This window comes from Perca fluviatilis, chromosome 6, assembly GCF_010015445.1.
Source record: "Perca fluviatilis chromosome 6, GENO_Pfluv_1.0, whole genome shotgun sequence".
NCBI classification, from domain to species: Eukaryota; Metazoa; Chordata; class Actinopteri; order Perciformes; family Percidae; genus Perca; species Perca fluviatilis.
In genome coordinates this window covers 8,235,435-8,251,146 of record NC_053117.1, presented here as the reverse complement: position 1 = coordinate 8,251,146, position 15,712 = coordinate 8,235,435, and the positions used below count along the sequence as shown (strand labels likewise).

At 42.7% G+C, this 15,712-nt stretch overlaps 1 protein-coding gene across 1 annotated transcript in view; it reads left to right on the top strand.

Moving 5' to 3' along the window:
- The window catches only part of gcn1 (GCN1 activator of EIF2AK4), a 36,745-nt gene extending 21,157 nt beyond the window's left edge, over positions 1-15,588 (top strand). The window contains exons 41-57 of the mRNA XM_039802741.1: positions 461-603; positions 1,343-1,460; positions 1,661-1,876; positions 2,004-2,168; positions 4,460-4,621; positions 4,719-4,811; positions 4,913-5,056; positions 5,163-5,432; positions 5,606-5,719; positions 6,728-6,958; positions 7,579-7,772; positions 10,911-11,025; positions 11,357-11,453; positions 11,795-11,943; positions 12,523-12,633; positions 14,631-14,852; positions 14,955-15,588. Coding sequence (XP_039658675.1) covers positions 461-603; positions 1,343-1,460; positions 1,661-1,876; positions 2,004-2,168; positions 4,460-4,621; positions 4,719-4,811; positions 4,913-5,056; positions 5,163-5,432; positions 5,606-5,719; positions 6,728-6,958; positions 7,579-7,772; positions 10,911-11,025; positions 11,357-11,453; positions 11,795-11,943; positions 12,523-12,633; positions 14,631-14,852; positions 14,955-15,080 — 2,670 coding nt within the window. The 3' untranslated portion in view covers positions 15,081-15,588. The remainder of the gene's footprint in view (positions 1-460; positions 604-1,342; positions 1,461-1,660; positions 1,877-2,003; positions 2,169-4,459; positions 4,622-4,718; positions 4,812-4,912; positions 5,057-5,162; positions 5,433-5,605; positions 5,720-6,727; positions 6,959-7,578; positions 7,773-10,910; positions 11,026-11,356; positions 11,454-11,794; positions 11,944-12,522; positions 12,634-14,630; positions 14,853-14,954) is intronic.
- The last annotated feature ends 124 nt before the right edge of the window (positions 15,589-15,712 follow it).

Below are 15,712 nucleotides of genomic sequence, written 5' to 3'. Positions count from 1 at the left end.
TTCAATGTTATTTTTGCAATGTTATTCTTTCATATGTTAGATTATGTGGTAATATGTAGTTTTTTTGGATTCCCTATAGAAATCTGCATGTCTGATTAAGTCGCCTGCATAGTTTAAAATGACAGGCTTTGCACTCCAGTTCATTCTTTTAATCTAAAATTATATATATTTTGCCACACAGTTGAGCTGAAAACTGCCTATTTGAAAAGTTGATCCAGTTATATCACAGCAAACTAAGCTCGGCCCATATTTAAGACTGTTGAGGTTTGGGGAAAGTATCCTTGTTTTAGTACATAGTCTTCAGAACGCACACACACATACGAGCATACACATGCTTAAAACACCAGATTCCAGCAGCTATTTTTTTCCTGGATGCGGGAACAGATTTTAGGGAGAAATCCCGGAACCTTAATTCAGGGTATTCTGCCTTTGCTCTAACCCTATTTGTGTTGTCCACCAGGCTCTGGCTGATGAGAATGAATATGTGAGAGACACAGCACTGCGAGCCGGCCAGCGAATCATCAGCATGTATGCTGAGACTGCCATCGCTCTGCTGCTTCCTGAGCTGGAACAGGGCCTGTTTGATGACCTGTGGAGAATCAGGTCAGACTTAAATACACATGCAACATGTCAGTGATGGTATTCATTTCACTCTTAAGCCCCTGACACATCAACCAGATGGCCGACCCTCGGCAGAAAAGGCAGTTGGACTGATCAGTCTCCCCGAGTTGGTTTAAAAAGTGCCTCAGAACACACCAAAGCGACAAGACGTAATACGTCTCCATAACAGCAGGCGGCGCTAATCTGTATTGTCGCCCAAATAATGAAAACCGGCAGCTGATTGAACGAACGCGTCACGTGGGTCTGTTTTCTCCGGAAATTCACAGCCAGACTGTCATGGCGGCTTGTTCAAAATCCGATCTCATATTGTACTAAAATAGTTCACTGAAACGTGTTTCTGAAAACATTTTAAGCGAGAAATAGGCCGTGCGGTTGCTGAATCTGTCTTCATTTCAGATCGACAAAGGTCAGTTTAAAAGATTTTCGTCAGAATTTGAGAGACTCTAGTCACACTCATCCCGCTCCTCGTTTCCGGGTTAGCACTCTACCAATCAGATGGGTCATTTGAGTCCGACTGCCGGCAGTGCCCGCCCCGCCGATTATAGGTGTCAAATCGGCCAAAATGAAGGCCGACGGCCCCTCAGATGGACGACGGCACGGAACACAGCGAACAGACTCGAGTCACTGACCTCGCCAGACTGTCCGACGGCCGATTATCGGCTTAGTGTGTCAGGACCTTTATATTAACTAGTTGTGCGTCCATCTCGTTGTTGGTTTGCAGGTTCAGCTCTGTGCAGCTTCTTGGAGATCTGTTGTTCCATATCTCTGGAGTGACAGGAAAGATGACCACAGAGACCGCTTGTGAGGATGACAACTTTGGAACAGCTGCATCCAATAAAGTATGAATAATATATTTATTTTTCTACAAAACAACAACAAACGAATTCCAAGGCAGATCTAATGAGTAAAAGGAAGTACAAGTTGTCTTGTTATATCTCTACTTCCCATCACAGCAGCGTGGCATTGGTCTGTTTAAAAAACCAACCATTTATACATTGATGTGTTAAGAATTGCTGCCCTTTGACTTTTTCTCTCCCAGGCTATCATTGGAGCTCTTGGTGCTGAGCGGCGTAATCGTGTCCTCTCTGGCCTCTATATGGGCCGTTCAGACACTCAGCTGGTGGTTCGACAGGCTTCCCTCCACGTGTGGAAGATCGTGGTCTCCAACACCCCCAGGACTCTTCGAGAGATCCTCCCAACCCTCTTCACTCTCCTGCTGGGCTTCTTGGCTTCCACCTGCCCTGACAAGAGAACGGTATTTTATCCTTTTTATCTTTGTATACATACTTTGTTTTAATATTCCCCGGTTGGCGACTGTCAGTAGTGTTTTTTGAAGTACCTCCACAGAGCCTTTTACTGACGCTGTGTCGGTGTGGTTTTAGATCGCTGCTCGGACGCTGGGTGATCTCGTGAGGAAACTGGGAGAGAAGATTCTCCCTGAGATTATTCCCATCCTGGAGGAGGGCCTGCGCTCTGACAAGAGTGACGAGAGGCAGGGAGTCTGCATCGGCCTCAGTGAGATCATGAAGTCCACCAGCAAGGATGCGGTGAGTCACACACAGATGTTGTAACACACCACCAACACCATTAGAATAATTTTATTTATTTAAAAAGATAAAACCCCAGAGATGCTCCCAGGATTCAAAGCTATAATCCTCAAAAAATCGTCATAAAGTTTCCTTTTTTGGGGTTTTATAGACCTTTTTTTTTTTAAAGAAACAGATCAGTTAAAACAAGGTTTTTCACCATGATTTTATGTCCCCCTCTCTTTCAAAAGTTCTCACTCTATGAAAAGAAATGCTATTGAGTCTCTTGATAAGATAATATCAAAGATTCTCTATAACTAAAGACATGCTGCATACCAGTGGTATGAAACTGTACACACTTCCTGTCTCCTAAAGGAGCGTGGCCTCTTTTGAAAGTGTAGTGAGCATCGTGTAGATGAATGAGAGTTATATTTGTATAATTTATCATTTTCTTTTGCCAACATTAGGTATTTAGTTTGAAGCCATATGTAGCATTAGGTAAATGAGTTTTGTTACGCCGTTCACAAACGTTAGTGGACATTAGCTTATCTTTGTTTATTTTTGTCAGATCTCGCGAGAGTTTGTTGCTAAGACGGGCTCAAACCAAGTTCCTGTTCTCCTGATATGTACGTCTCAAAAATGCCAGTTTGTCAGAATGTTCAGGAGATATGTGGCTTGTGAAAAATGGGCCCAATATTTACTTTCGTGACTATAGCTACATTTCCATCCACACGTTTTTGTCCGAATTAAGTGATATCGAATGAAAAATGCCTTATGAAAACAGTAAAATTAGGTAGAATTTCATGAATATCGACTCATAGGAAATACGTTCGGTCTCACCGGATTTTCTCTTGATCGAGATACGGCTTATGGGATAAACGCTGATGGAAACGTTATTTGCCGAATAAATTAATGAATTGAAATTAAGTTTTAGGTAATTTTATGGTTGCAACCCGTCACAAAACGAAGAAGAAGTTTTAGTTCATTTCCGCCCAGTATTTCCGCTCTGTCTGCACAACGACAGGTGTCAACAAAGACAGATGTAAGTGGACGAACGAGGAGACAGACTTTTTGAATTTAATTTACGGGCAAAATTTAACTGCTAAAATCTAAGAAAATGCTATAATTTATCAGGAACTCGCGAAAGAAATGACCAACAAAGTTTATGACAAGCCGTGGGACGTCCTCTGGAGTAAATGGAAGGCGCTCTTAACAGCGATACATGTCTCAAAAAGGAGAGTTGTCTCTCAGCGGTGCCGGAGGGAAAATAAAAGGCAAGTTCCACCTTTTTGATGAGCTGGATCAGATCCTCGGCCAAAGGCCCATCGGAGCTTCCTTGGCTTCTAATATTAACAACAACAACTACTTTTGTCTAGCAAAACTTTGTTCGCAAAAGTTTGCTTGAATGTTGTGTGATTCAGTGCGAAAATGAATGGAAACACCTTAAAATGTCTCTAATCAATTCGATATACCAATTTAATCGCAAAACAGCATGTGAAGTCATTACGCACAGGTTTTTATTCGCTTTAAAGCTGTTGGATGGAAACACACTTTCACCAGCTTTATTCGCATGAGTTTTTTTACCGAACATCAGATAATTCAATTGACAATGATAATTGGTCATAATCTGTGTTCACATTCACTTCTCCGATTGGAATCAATACACTCAGGACCTGCCGCTAGTCTCCTAAAGAGGCATGGCAGTGGACAAACCCACAGGACACAGATACAGGCAAATTAGGTTAGATTAGATTAGATTCAACTTTATTGTCATTGTGCAGAGTACAAGTACAAAGACAGTGAAATGCAGTTTGCGTCCAACCAGAAGTGCAAACAAAAAGCAGAAAAGTGCAATGCGAAGAATAGACAGGTGGTGTATAGGCAGGACAAGAAATATATTGCAGTGTTATAAAAGCAGAATAAATATGGCTATGTAATATGAACAATTCTCTGAGTTGGAGCTTCTCAGTTCTAAACAATCTCTGATAATATTCAAATTGCAAATGCAATATTGTAAACAAACCCAGATAGATAGATATATATATATATATTTTTTTTACTGTACAGTATATAGCAAGTTCTTCAAAGTGAGGCAAAGCATAAGGCTAACTTGTTGATCCTTCCACATCAAATCTTCTACATCAGTCCTGTAGATTTAAAACCACAAGTCTTTTCTGTATTTACAGTCAAAGTATTGAATATCAAGGTGTAAATTTAAGTACAAATCTTTTAACTCATGCGTTTTAGGCCAGGAGTCTGGGAATTTCAACAGACATAAAAACATTATGAAGCTGATGGTGTTTGTACTGCAGGTGCTGGTGTTCTCCGAGTCGCTGGTCCCCACAGTGAGGAAGGCTCTCTGTGACCCGCTGGAGGAGGTCCGAGAGGCTGCAGCCAAAACCTTTGAGCAGCTTCATGCAACCATCGGTCACCAGGCGCTGGATGACATTCTGCCTACCCTGCTCAAACAGCTGGTGAGGGAGCGAGCTGTTTGTTAAAGGCCTAATACTGATAGCTTTCTTAAGTTTTCAGTCTGGCTTTTAATACAATGAATGTTTTATTTTCTCTCAGGATGACGAGGAGACAGCTGAGTTTGCTTTGGATGGCCTGAAGCAAGTCATGGCGGTGAAGAGTCGCTCTGTGCTGCCTTACTTGGTCCCAAAGGTAAAGTGTCACAGTCAAGGTTTCCTGTTTTTTTTTTTTAGGCCTCCTTATTGTTTGTAGCTGTATCTGACTAAAGCGATCGTCCCCTCTGGTCGTACCAGCTGACTGCTCCTCCTGTGAACACCCGTGTGCTGGCCTTCCTGTCTGCTGTGGCTGGAGACGCTCTCACACGCCACCTAGGGGTCATCCTGCCCGCCCTCCTCTCATCCCTCAAAGGAAAGCTGGGAACAGAAGATGAAGCCCAGGTAATACCGGCATTCACAAGCTTTGATGTCTACTGCTGCTGTTGTGTTTGAGCCTTTTGTTCTTTACTCATAACCATGACCCCTGTGTGTGTTGTCTTTGCTTCAGGAGTTGTGTAGCTGCCAAACAGTGATCCTCTCAGTGGAGGATGAAGTGGGCCAGCGGATCATCATCGATGACCTGCTGGAGGCCACGCGAGGCGCTGACGCTGGCGTCAGACAGGCTGCTGTCACCATCCTCAATGCCTACTTCGCCCGTACCCGCCTGGACTACAGCGCCCATACTCGCAACCTGCTGTCAGGCCTCATCCGCCTTCTCAATGACTCCAACCCAGAGGTCCTGTCTCAGAGCTGGGACACCATCAACTCCATTACAAAGGTGTGTTGATTGTTTGTACATTGTCTCGGCATTGGCATAAAGACAATTTGACACAAATGGTTCCATAGCTTCTGCACACTATGGTGAAAAGACAACTGTACAGATCAGTGCATTGGTTATGTCTTAATCAAAAGGCAAACGTGGCCTGAGTGTTGTTTGTTTTTCTTGTATAGAAACTGGATGCGAGCAGCCAGCTGGCTATGATTGATGACCTGCACCGAGACATTAGATCAGCAGCTGCAGACGTTAAGGGTCAGCACCTGCCTGGTTTCTGTCTGCCCAAGAAGGTAAGAAGGCTCCTCCTGACACAATAAACATGGAGACCTTGTAACCGCACAGGGATTTGGTCCTTGTATTTCTAGCTTTTACAGAATCCTTCCGTTTTCCCAAGCTCCTGTGTTGACATCTAGCTCTACAAGCTTTAAACCGTTCGATTACTGGAACTAATCCACACCTGCCAGACAGTCAAAACTGAGAATGGTTTAAGCCTGGTTAATAATACACTATAAACCCTCCTTGATAAACTATTGTTGTAATTGTTTAAGTCCTTTTTTATAAAGCAAAAATGTACTGGTTCCAGCCTCACAAATGCAAGGATTTGCGCACCCTGAAAGTTGAATATTTGAATCATCCGTCAGTGTCCCCTCAGTAGACTGTCGTTTTTTTTGACAGAGTGAGCACTCCTCACTTTCACACCGCTCTCTGGGCTAAAATCATTCCACTAGCTGGCTTTTGTTTGATATCTGTCGGCAAAAAATGTCACGGCATATAGTAAGCTATTTTATTGGGTTGCTTATTAGCGAAATGCTCTGAGTAAATTTAAGTTGGGCTAAAAATGAAAGAAGTTAAGCTGGAGCGTTATGCACTGCTGTTGTCAATATGGCAGTTAATAAAAGTGTGCTGGCCATCTTAGTTATACTGGTTCAGAATAGAGAGCCTCCCTGTTTTTATTGTATTACCCTTGGCTAAAAAAGTTAGAACACACTAGCCCGGAGGGCTAACTTGCAATGTTTACTGAACCTCTTTGTCACCCTTAACGTCCCGCCGAACCTCGTTCACAAATCTGTCAGTTCAATAACGCATTGTTTGATACTGGATACTTGAGAAAAAAAGAAATGACCACCGCCAAACCTGATTTGACTGACAAAATTCTGACTCTGGAAAAGCCCTTACTTAGCAATTAAGCAGTTAGTCGCAAAACATGAATTGACAAATGACTCCGTAATAAAAAATAAAAAAAGATTGTCTGTTGCAGCCCTTTTCATAATTTCCTGTTATTTTCTCTGTTTCCACAGGGTGTGACCTGTATCCTGCCTGTCCTGAGAGAAGGTGTCCTCACCGGAAGCCCCGAGCAGAAAGAAGAGGCAGCCAAAGCATTAGGAGGGGTCATCAAACTGACCTCCCCTGAGGCACTGCGGCCCTCTGTCGTCAACATCACTGGACCGCTCATTCGTATCTTGGGAGACCGCTTTGCCTGGACCGTGAAGACCGCTCTGCTGGAGACTCTCACCCTGCTGTTGGCAAAGGTCTGTACCTGCATCTCCCCATTGGACGTAAATGGCCCAAACCTCTTCAAAACACCTTAATTTCTCCCTACAGATGATCAAATTATCAGTCAGGAGGCTAATGCCCAATTTATAGTTCTGTGTTGAATCTACGCCGTAGGTTCGTACGTAGGGCGTAGATGCGGAACCTACACCGTAGGCTGACATGCAGCTCCCCAGAAATGTAACTACACGTCGCGGCGACGCAATACATAACAACTGTGATTGGTCTGTTTGGCCATGGCTTGGTAGCATCGCATTTCCCCCTTTCTCCTTCTCCATAAACAACATGAAATCAAGGAGAGGGTTAACTTAACTAACTGCTTGCTACAGCTTCCCGCCGTGGTCAGAACGCACAGGGGAGGCACTTAGTTTCTCCCACTATGCCTCTAGAGTTGGTACTCTCTCCAAAGCTAATCAGTGTCACACTCTCCCCATGCATACACACATACCGGCTCTGCTATTCTCTTAAACAGATACGCAAGATTGACGCAGGCACAACAGCGCACAAGTATAAAACCTCACAACGGCGTGGGCCACTTTAACGTAGGCTACGGCTGAAGTGACAAGGTTTGGCGCTAACCTCTGGATTCCTCCTCCAGGTGGGCATTGCCCTGAAGCCCTTCCTGCCCCAGCTGCAGACCACCTTCCTGAAGGCCCTGCAGGACTCGAGCCGTGGGGTGAGGCTGAAGGCTGCTGAGGCTCTGGGCCAACTGGTTTCCATCCACACTAAGGTGGACCCCCTCTTCACCGAGCAGCTCTCTGCCATCCGCAATGCTGAGGACTCAGGAGTCAGGTGAGCACTTGTATAGCAGACTAATACTGAAATCTTCAGATAGAGGAGACATTAATCGGTCAGCTACTGCTCTAATCAAACTATTTTTGGAAACAGAATGATTTAGCTATTAATATCGCGGACCCCTTGATAAACAACACATTAAATTACATTTAATCATGCTTTGAAATTTGCGTTTGGGATGATTGTTGTTGTTTACCCCAGGTCCCAAGATAAAACTAAGGGGGTCACAAGATGATTAAAGGAGTAAGAAATAAAAAATATATTTCCGTGATATAAACTGTTTAATTCTTTGGATCTCTTTTTTGTGGATACTTGTCTTTCACCTCTGCAATGCCTTCAAATGAATCTTCAAAGGAAAACACGGCACACAGCTAGACCCATAAAATCAGACGCTGGTCACCACCACTCTGTCAGAGTCATGTACATGGCAATGTCGACCTGTGGTGGGATACTGCTGCTATTTTTTTAAAGGTGCTCTAAGCGATGTCACACTTTTTTTTTTTAGGCTACAAATTTTTTTGTCACATACAGCAAACATCTCCTCACTATCACGAGCTGCCTGTCCCCTGAACGCACTGTAAAAAAGACAGACAGCCCAGGCTCCACAAACACCAACAAAAACACACTGTGCCAACCTGCACCAGCAAACATAACAAACAGTCTTCCAGCATTCCAGACAATAACCGACAAGAAGGATTTGGGGGTCAGCAGCCGACGTTTGCGTTTACAGGGAGTGAGCGGACGATAAGGTTATAAAGTTATGTTAACTATGAAGAGTCAAAACTGCTCAAATCATGTCACTGACGTGAACCCCTTACTTACTCTTCTTCATCCCCTATGGGACATAAGCTGCAAAGAAATGTCTCAATCACATTTCGTCCGTGTCAACGTGCTGCGCCTCTCCCCATGACGGGTGCATCTTGTCCAGCAGCTCCTCCAACTTTTAGAAGCCCCAGCTAGCAGGGCCGTTTCTAGTAGAGATGGCCCGATAGCATTTTTTGCTTCCCGTTGCCGATTCTGATACCTGAAGTTGCGTATCGGCCGATGCAGAGTACCGATCCAATACCAGTGTGTCATCTTTGATTGTATTTTAACAACTGTATACTACTATACCTGTACGGATATGTGATATGATTTTGACTTTGTTGTCAGTCTGGCTCAGGTTAAACTCTTTGTGAATCATGAAAAAACACAAACAATGAACGCCCCAGAACATTCTTTTATTAACCAGTTTGACAGTCAGTTATAACGGAAAAAGAACCTAAATAAAGTACTTTAACGTAGATTTTCTTACGGGGTATCGGATCGGTGCATTAACTCCAGTACTTCCCGATACCAGCGTTTTAGGCAGTATTGGAGCCGATACCTATACTGGTAAATAAAGATCTTAAATTCGGGACGGTGCGCATTCCTTTCGGGACGGCTTAGATTGTATTTCGGGACAGTTCCGGGAGGATGGTGGAAAAAGTTAGACAAGAGCCCTGAGTGGTCTGAAGGATGTGGGAATGAAGTCGGTCCATGAGAAGAAAAGACAAAAAGTTTCAGATATGAGAAGCATGATGATCCGTAACACTGTGGATGATATGTGGGAAATGGTCACAAGCAAAGACAAGGAAAGGAGGCACATCACAAAATCAAAATATCAAACCACCCATAAATAATTTGTGTGATCTGACATTTGTCCCAAAATGTTCTTTACTAGAGGCCAATATTATTTGGTGATTTTAACTCATCACAGATATATCTGTATCAACATACAGTATGTCAGCTGATAACAGACATGTCAATACAGAAATGTCATATATATATACAGTATATATACAGTACTGTGCAAAAGTCTTTAGGCAGGTGTGAAAAAAATGCTGTAAACTGACAATGCTTTCAAAAATATAAATGTTTATTTTTTTATCAATTTACAAAATGCAAAGTGAGTGACCAAAAAAACCTCTAAATCACATCAATATTTGACGTTACTACCCTTTGCCTTCAAACCAGCATCAATTATTATAGGTACACTTGCATAAAATCGGGGAACGTTGAGGATCGTAGACGCAGTGGTCGGCCAAGGAAAGTGCAGCAGATTAAAAACGCATCAAGCTTATTTCCCTTCGAAATGGGAAGATGTCCAGCAGTGCCATCAGCTCAGAACTGGCAGAAACCAGTGGGACCCAGGTACACCCATCTACTGTCCGGAGAAGTCTGGCCAGAGGTCTTCATGGAAGAGTTGCAGCCAAAAGGCCATACCTCCGACATAGAAACAAGGCCAAGCGACTCAAGTATAACCAGAACAACCTGCAGAAGGCAGGTTGTTCGCCGAAGGGCTGTAGAGCAGTACAATAATGAGTGTCTGCAGGCAACGGTGAAGCATGGTGGAGGTTCCTTGCAAGTTTGGGACTGCATTTCTGCAAATGGAGTTGGAGATTTGGTCAGGATTAATGGTGTCCTCAATGCTGAGAAATGCAGGCAGATACTTATCCATCATGCAATACCATCAGGGAGGCGTATTATTGGCCCCAAATTTATTCTGCAGTAGGACAACGACCCCAAACCTACAGCCAAGGTCATTAAGAACTATTTTCAGTGTAAAGAAGAACAAGAAGTCCTGGAAGTGATGGCATGGCCCCCACAGAGCCCTGATCTCAGCATCATCAAGTCTGTCTGGGATAACATGAAGAGACAGAAGGATTTGAGGAAGCCTACATCCATAGAAGATCTGTGGTTAGTTCTCCAAGATGTTTGGAACAACCTACCAGCCGAGTTCCTTCAAAAACTGTGTGCAAGCGTACCTAGAAGAATTGATGCTGTCTTGAAGGCAAAGGGTGGTCACACCAAATATTGATTTGATTTAGATTCCTCTTCTGTTCATTCACTGCATTTTGTTAATTGATGAAAATAAACTATTAACACTTCCATTTTTGAAAGCATTCTTAGTTGACAGCATGTTTTCATACCTGCCTAAAACTTTTGCACAGTACTGTGCATGTATATTTGCAGTTATTTGAACATAGTGTCACCATTACATAGTTTGTCCACCAGAGAGCACTGTTCAGTGGTCTGGTTCATGTTGATTTTAGATATCATTTTTAGTAAAAACTCGTTCTCATGCTTGTGTTGTCCTTGTTTACCCCCTCACAGGGAGACTATGCTCCAAGCCTTAAGGTTTGTCATCCAGGGGGCCGGTTCCAAAGTGGACCCAACCATCCGCAAGAACATCACCACCACATTACTAGGCATGCTGGGACACGATGAGGTATGACAGAAAGGAGCAGATGCATTGGAGCAGCAAGTAGAGTTGCCACAGATTTAGAGCTTTTTAAAATCTGTGCCAACAAATGGCTCGTAATAGCTGCTGAATACATTAAGTAATTACCAATGAAATAAAGTATAAACGTATGAAATCTTGGAAGGGATTTTACAGACAGTAGTTCTGTGCTGTAGTTTCCTCTGTGATCACAATAGAAAAACGGAAGTCAGGCAGAGAGGATGTGGTTTTCTGAAAAGGTGGTTAAAAGCGTCTGTCAGTTTGAAAATAACCAACGCTCAACCTGTGTGTGTGTGTGTGTGTGTGTGCGTGTGCGTAGGATGCAACCCGCATGGCGTCGGCCGGCTGTGTTGGTGAGCTGTGTGCCTTCTTGTCAGAGGAGGAGCTGAAGAGTGTGTTACTTCAGCACATCTTGGGTTGGTATTTATATGCAAAGCACATCACATCTCACATTCTGCATATAATGTTGGGCTGACTATTTTATTGTGCCCCTAATTGCTGTTTATTACAACAATTGTCTTGGTGTACATACCGAAATAATAGTGACTTAGTAAATGTGTGTTTTTAATTAGTTTAAGCACAAACAGTGTTTTTCATGTCCTTTTTATAAATATGTTTATAGTAGCACTTCTCATGATGTGTTTGTCCAATTAAATTTTTTCATTAAGGTCTGACTTTGCCGGTGTTCTCATGCTGCTCCCCGTGCATCGGCAGAACAGCGAGAGCATGAACTAATCGATGTTTTTCCTCCTCTCAGCGGACGTGTCTGGTGTTGACTGGATGGTGCGTCATGGCCGTAGCTTGGCCATGGCCATAGCCGTTAAGTCTGCTCCCGAGAAGCTGTGTGGGAAGGAATACTGTGATACTGTGACAGAGACCATTTTGGCCAACGCCACTGCTGACAGGGTGAGAAGAAAGTTTGTGTGGCACTCTGTTCTTTGACAGTGTATTTCTCACGTATCTCATGGACTGATAAACATGGCTGCAATGAATATTTTCTGTATGTCACCTTTTTAAAGGAATGGTTTGATATTTTGGGAACTAGCGTATTCACAGGTCGTGGTTTTCTTTGTAGCTAGTAACTGACCACAAGCACAACTAACTAACAAACCAACCAGATATAACGTGTTAATGAGTGAGCTTTAGATGCTTTTTACCTTTTAAACAGAGCCAGTCTTTATGCTAAGCTAACTGTCTAACCTGGCTGTATCTTTATATTTACCATACTGACATTCACACAGAAAACAAGTGCTGCATATTGTAGATTACACTATCCTATGTAAGATTCAACAGACATTTCAAAAATTCAAGTTGTCAGTAATTCCCCCACTTTTTTACATAATGAAATGAATGGAAATAATAAAGTAGTGTAGTTTACAATCCTGTGTCCTCTTCTGTTCTCTTACATTGTATGTCCTGTTATTCCTGCTATTCCTTTTGCCCTCATGTGTGTCAGTTCATGTTGTGATTCTGTTTTTCTTCCAGATTCCCATTGCCACCAGTGGGATCAGAGCATTGGGATACCTGATGAGGCATCACCTTAGAACAGAGGGAGGCGGTAGTGTTTCCCAGCGCATCATAACACAGTTTGTCAAGGTAAAGCAGGAACTGTTTTATTAAACTGATAATTACAGGCTATTTACTTCCCTTTTCTATATTTGTACAAGTAAGGAAGTGAGTGCTAATAAGTTACTTAAAGGTTCTTCACCCTATGCTCTGGCTTTGTGCATAATTATATAGTGTGATTAGATTATACTCACAAATATCACTATTAAAATATGGAGTAATCACAGATTACTATCTAGCTTTTGTTTGATATCTAGTGTTGGCAAATAAATGCCTTTTTATTTACTTTCCTCTTAGCGAAATGCTTTGAGTGAACTTAAGCTTGGCTTTTACTGTGATGTAGACAAGGATGAAGTGAAGCCAGCGTTAGGCCAGTTTTAGTTTTTTTTCTCAACCTTTATTGTGCGGCCGTTTAGTTTTGTTCAGTTTGTCGATATCCAATATCCAACACTGTCCAAACTGCCCCAAATTCCAAACGCCAAGTTCATTGGGTAGCCAGGAAGCCAAGTGTGAAGTAGTTCGGATGAACGGTTCTCGAGATATTTGAAAAACATCGGGGACACACACACACACACACACACACAGAGAGGTTCCTTGATTTATAGTTAGATAATGGGTCAAGTGACTATGTGTAATATAAAAGATGTTGCTAGTAGGGACAAACCTACAGGAAAAAAACGGAAGACACCTCAGGAAGAGCAGCAGAGGAGGGATCCCTCTCCCAGAACATGAGTGGATGCTAAGTCAGTGACACACCAAGCCGATAATCGGCTGTCTGGCGAGGTCGGTGACTCGAGTCTGTTTGGTGTGTTCCATGCTGTCATACATCCAAGGGGCTGTCGGCCTTCATTTTGGCCGACCTGACATTGCGTCTGATGGCGGGCAGTCGGACTCCATGGCTAATCTGATTGGTGGAGTGCTAACCCGGAAATGACAAGCGGGATGAGCGTGACTAGAGTCTCTCAAAATCGGAGGAAAATCTTTTAAACTGACCTTTGTCGATCTGAAATGGAGACAGATTCAGCAACTGTATGGCCTATTTCTCGCTTAAAATGTTTTCAGAAACTCGTTGCGGTGAACTATTTTAGTACAATATAACGTTGTATTCCGAACAAGCCGCCATGACAGTCTGGCTTTGAATTTCCGGAGAAACCAGACCCACGTGACGTGTTTGTCCAATCAGCTGGCGGTTTGAATTTTTTGCCCGACAATACGGACTAGCGCCGCCTGCTGTTACGGAGACGTATTAAATGCTCAAGTCGGCGTCGCTTCGGTGTGTTCCGAGGCACTTTTTGGACCTTGGGGAGCCGACTGATCAGTCCGACGGTCGGCTGTCGGGTTGGTGTGTCAGGGGCTTTACACTTGAATTTGTCAGGTTGCCAGAAACACGACTCCAAATGAATGCTTATGTTGCTCCATGCTTGCTGGATGTGTAAATAAACAACTGTTGGCTAACACAACCACAAACACTGTATAGGGTGATAACAAAACAATGTTGTGTGTACACAAGAAATCAAATGATGCCGCTTTTAAAAATGTTATGTTTTATTTAGGCCTAATGGTATTAAGGACAAACAGTTGCTCAGCATTTGTTACTTTATGACCGTATTTCTACTTCTTACAATATTACCTTGGGTAGCATTGATAATGTTTTAGTAGTATGAAGTATTTTTAGATTCACAGGCTGAAAAGTCCAAGCTTGAGGAGTATAGAATACATTCATTGATGGTTGTTCAACTCCAGCTGCCAAGGCCGTTTCCATTCCATTCAGGCCCAGCTGAATCCACTTTTGTTTTGCTTTTGAAACCCCAAAAACTTGTGTGAATTGTTTCTTTTTATTTATTAATTTCACAAAGCCTTCAGTTATATAATTAAAACCTATAATGAAAGCTGATATCAGATTGATAGACATAACACAGTGAATACTGACATAACACAGTGAATTCTGTGATGAGTACCTGCTTCAATAGTGTGTAGTAGATGGATGTTTTTGTGTTGAGACGTCTGTTGTCTGTGTGACCATGCAGTGTCTTCAGAATCAGTCCAGTGACATCAGACTGGTGTCAGAGCGGGTGCTGTGGTGGGTGTTTAAAGAACCGGCAACACCCTCCTTGGAGGCCAATCTCATCAAGCCCCTCCTGAAGAGTCTGCTAGACAACACCAAGGACAAGAACACCAGCGTGAGAGCTCAGAGCGAACACACCATCATCAACCTGCTACGACTCCGACAGGGAGAGGAAACCATGCAGGTCAGACTACAGACTCTCTGCTATTATATAACGGTGTATATAACTTGTATAGCAAAAGACTGCTTTTTCTAATTGTTCCTTTTTGCTCTTTCTACAATTCAGAGTATTACTGTCATTCTGGACTCTGCGAGTAACGACCTGCTGTCAGAGTGTCACCGTCGGTCCTTGAAAAAAATTGCCTGCCTGCCAGACTCCAATGAAGAGATAGACGACACCATCCTAACGTGATAGAGTAGGACCGAGCTATGAAATGATCCCCACTGTACAACCCCAGACACACTCACCACACATGCCCATGTTGCCTTTCATGGACCAATACTGAGATGGGTAGTGTTTTCCCACCTATTCCCCAAGAAATTCCTCCTTTATTTTTTTTTTTTCTTCTCTTTTCTCTCATTGTTTTAGTATCCTTTAAGCCCAATTTATAATTTTTATTTTATTTTATTTTATCTCACAATGTGCAGGTTATTCACCTGTACTAAACTACATTAAGAAGACACAATGCCAATTTTGTTTTGATGTTTCAGTGTTTTGCTACTTATTTTACCAAAATGATTTCAAGCATTTAAGACGCTACTGTAATGAAACACCCCCTGTCTTTAACTTTTATTTGGACTTTGTGTGTGAGAGTTGTTTGGGGGGGAAAGCAACCTCTTATAAGAAAAAAAAAATAAATTCTTATGTCAGTGATACGGTTGTAAAAAGGCAATACAAAATAAAAAAGATCTTGATTTCATAATGTGTGTGAACTATTGGTAAACACTTTTCTACAGGGCGGGTCAGGTCACTGAGCCTTTCATCACACTTTACAGGAACTCCACATGTCTCTGTGTACTACCCAATGACATTTGAGATTATTT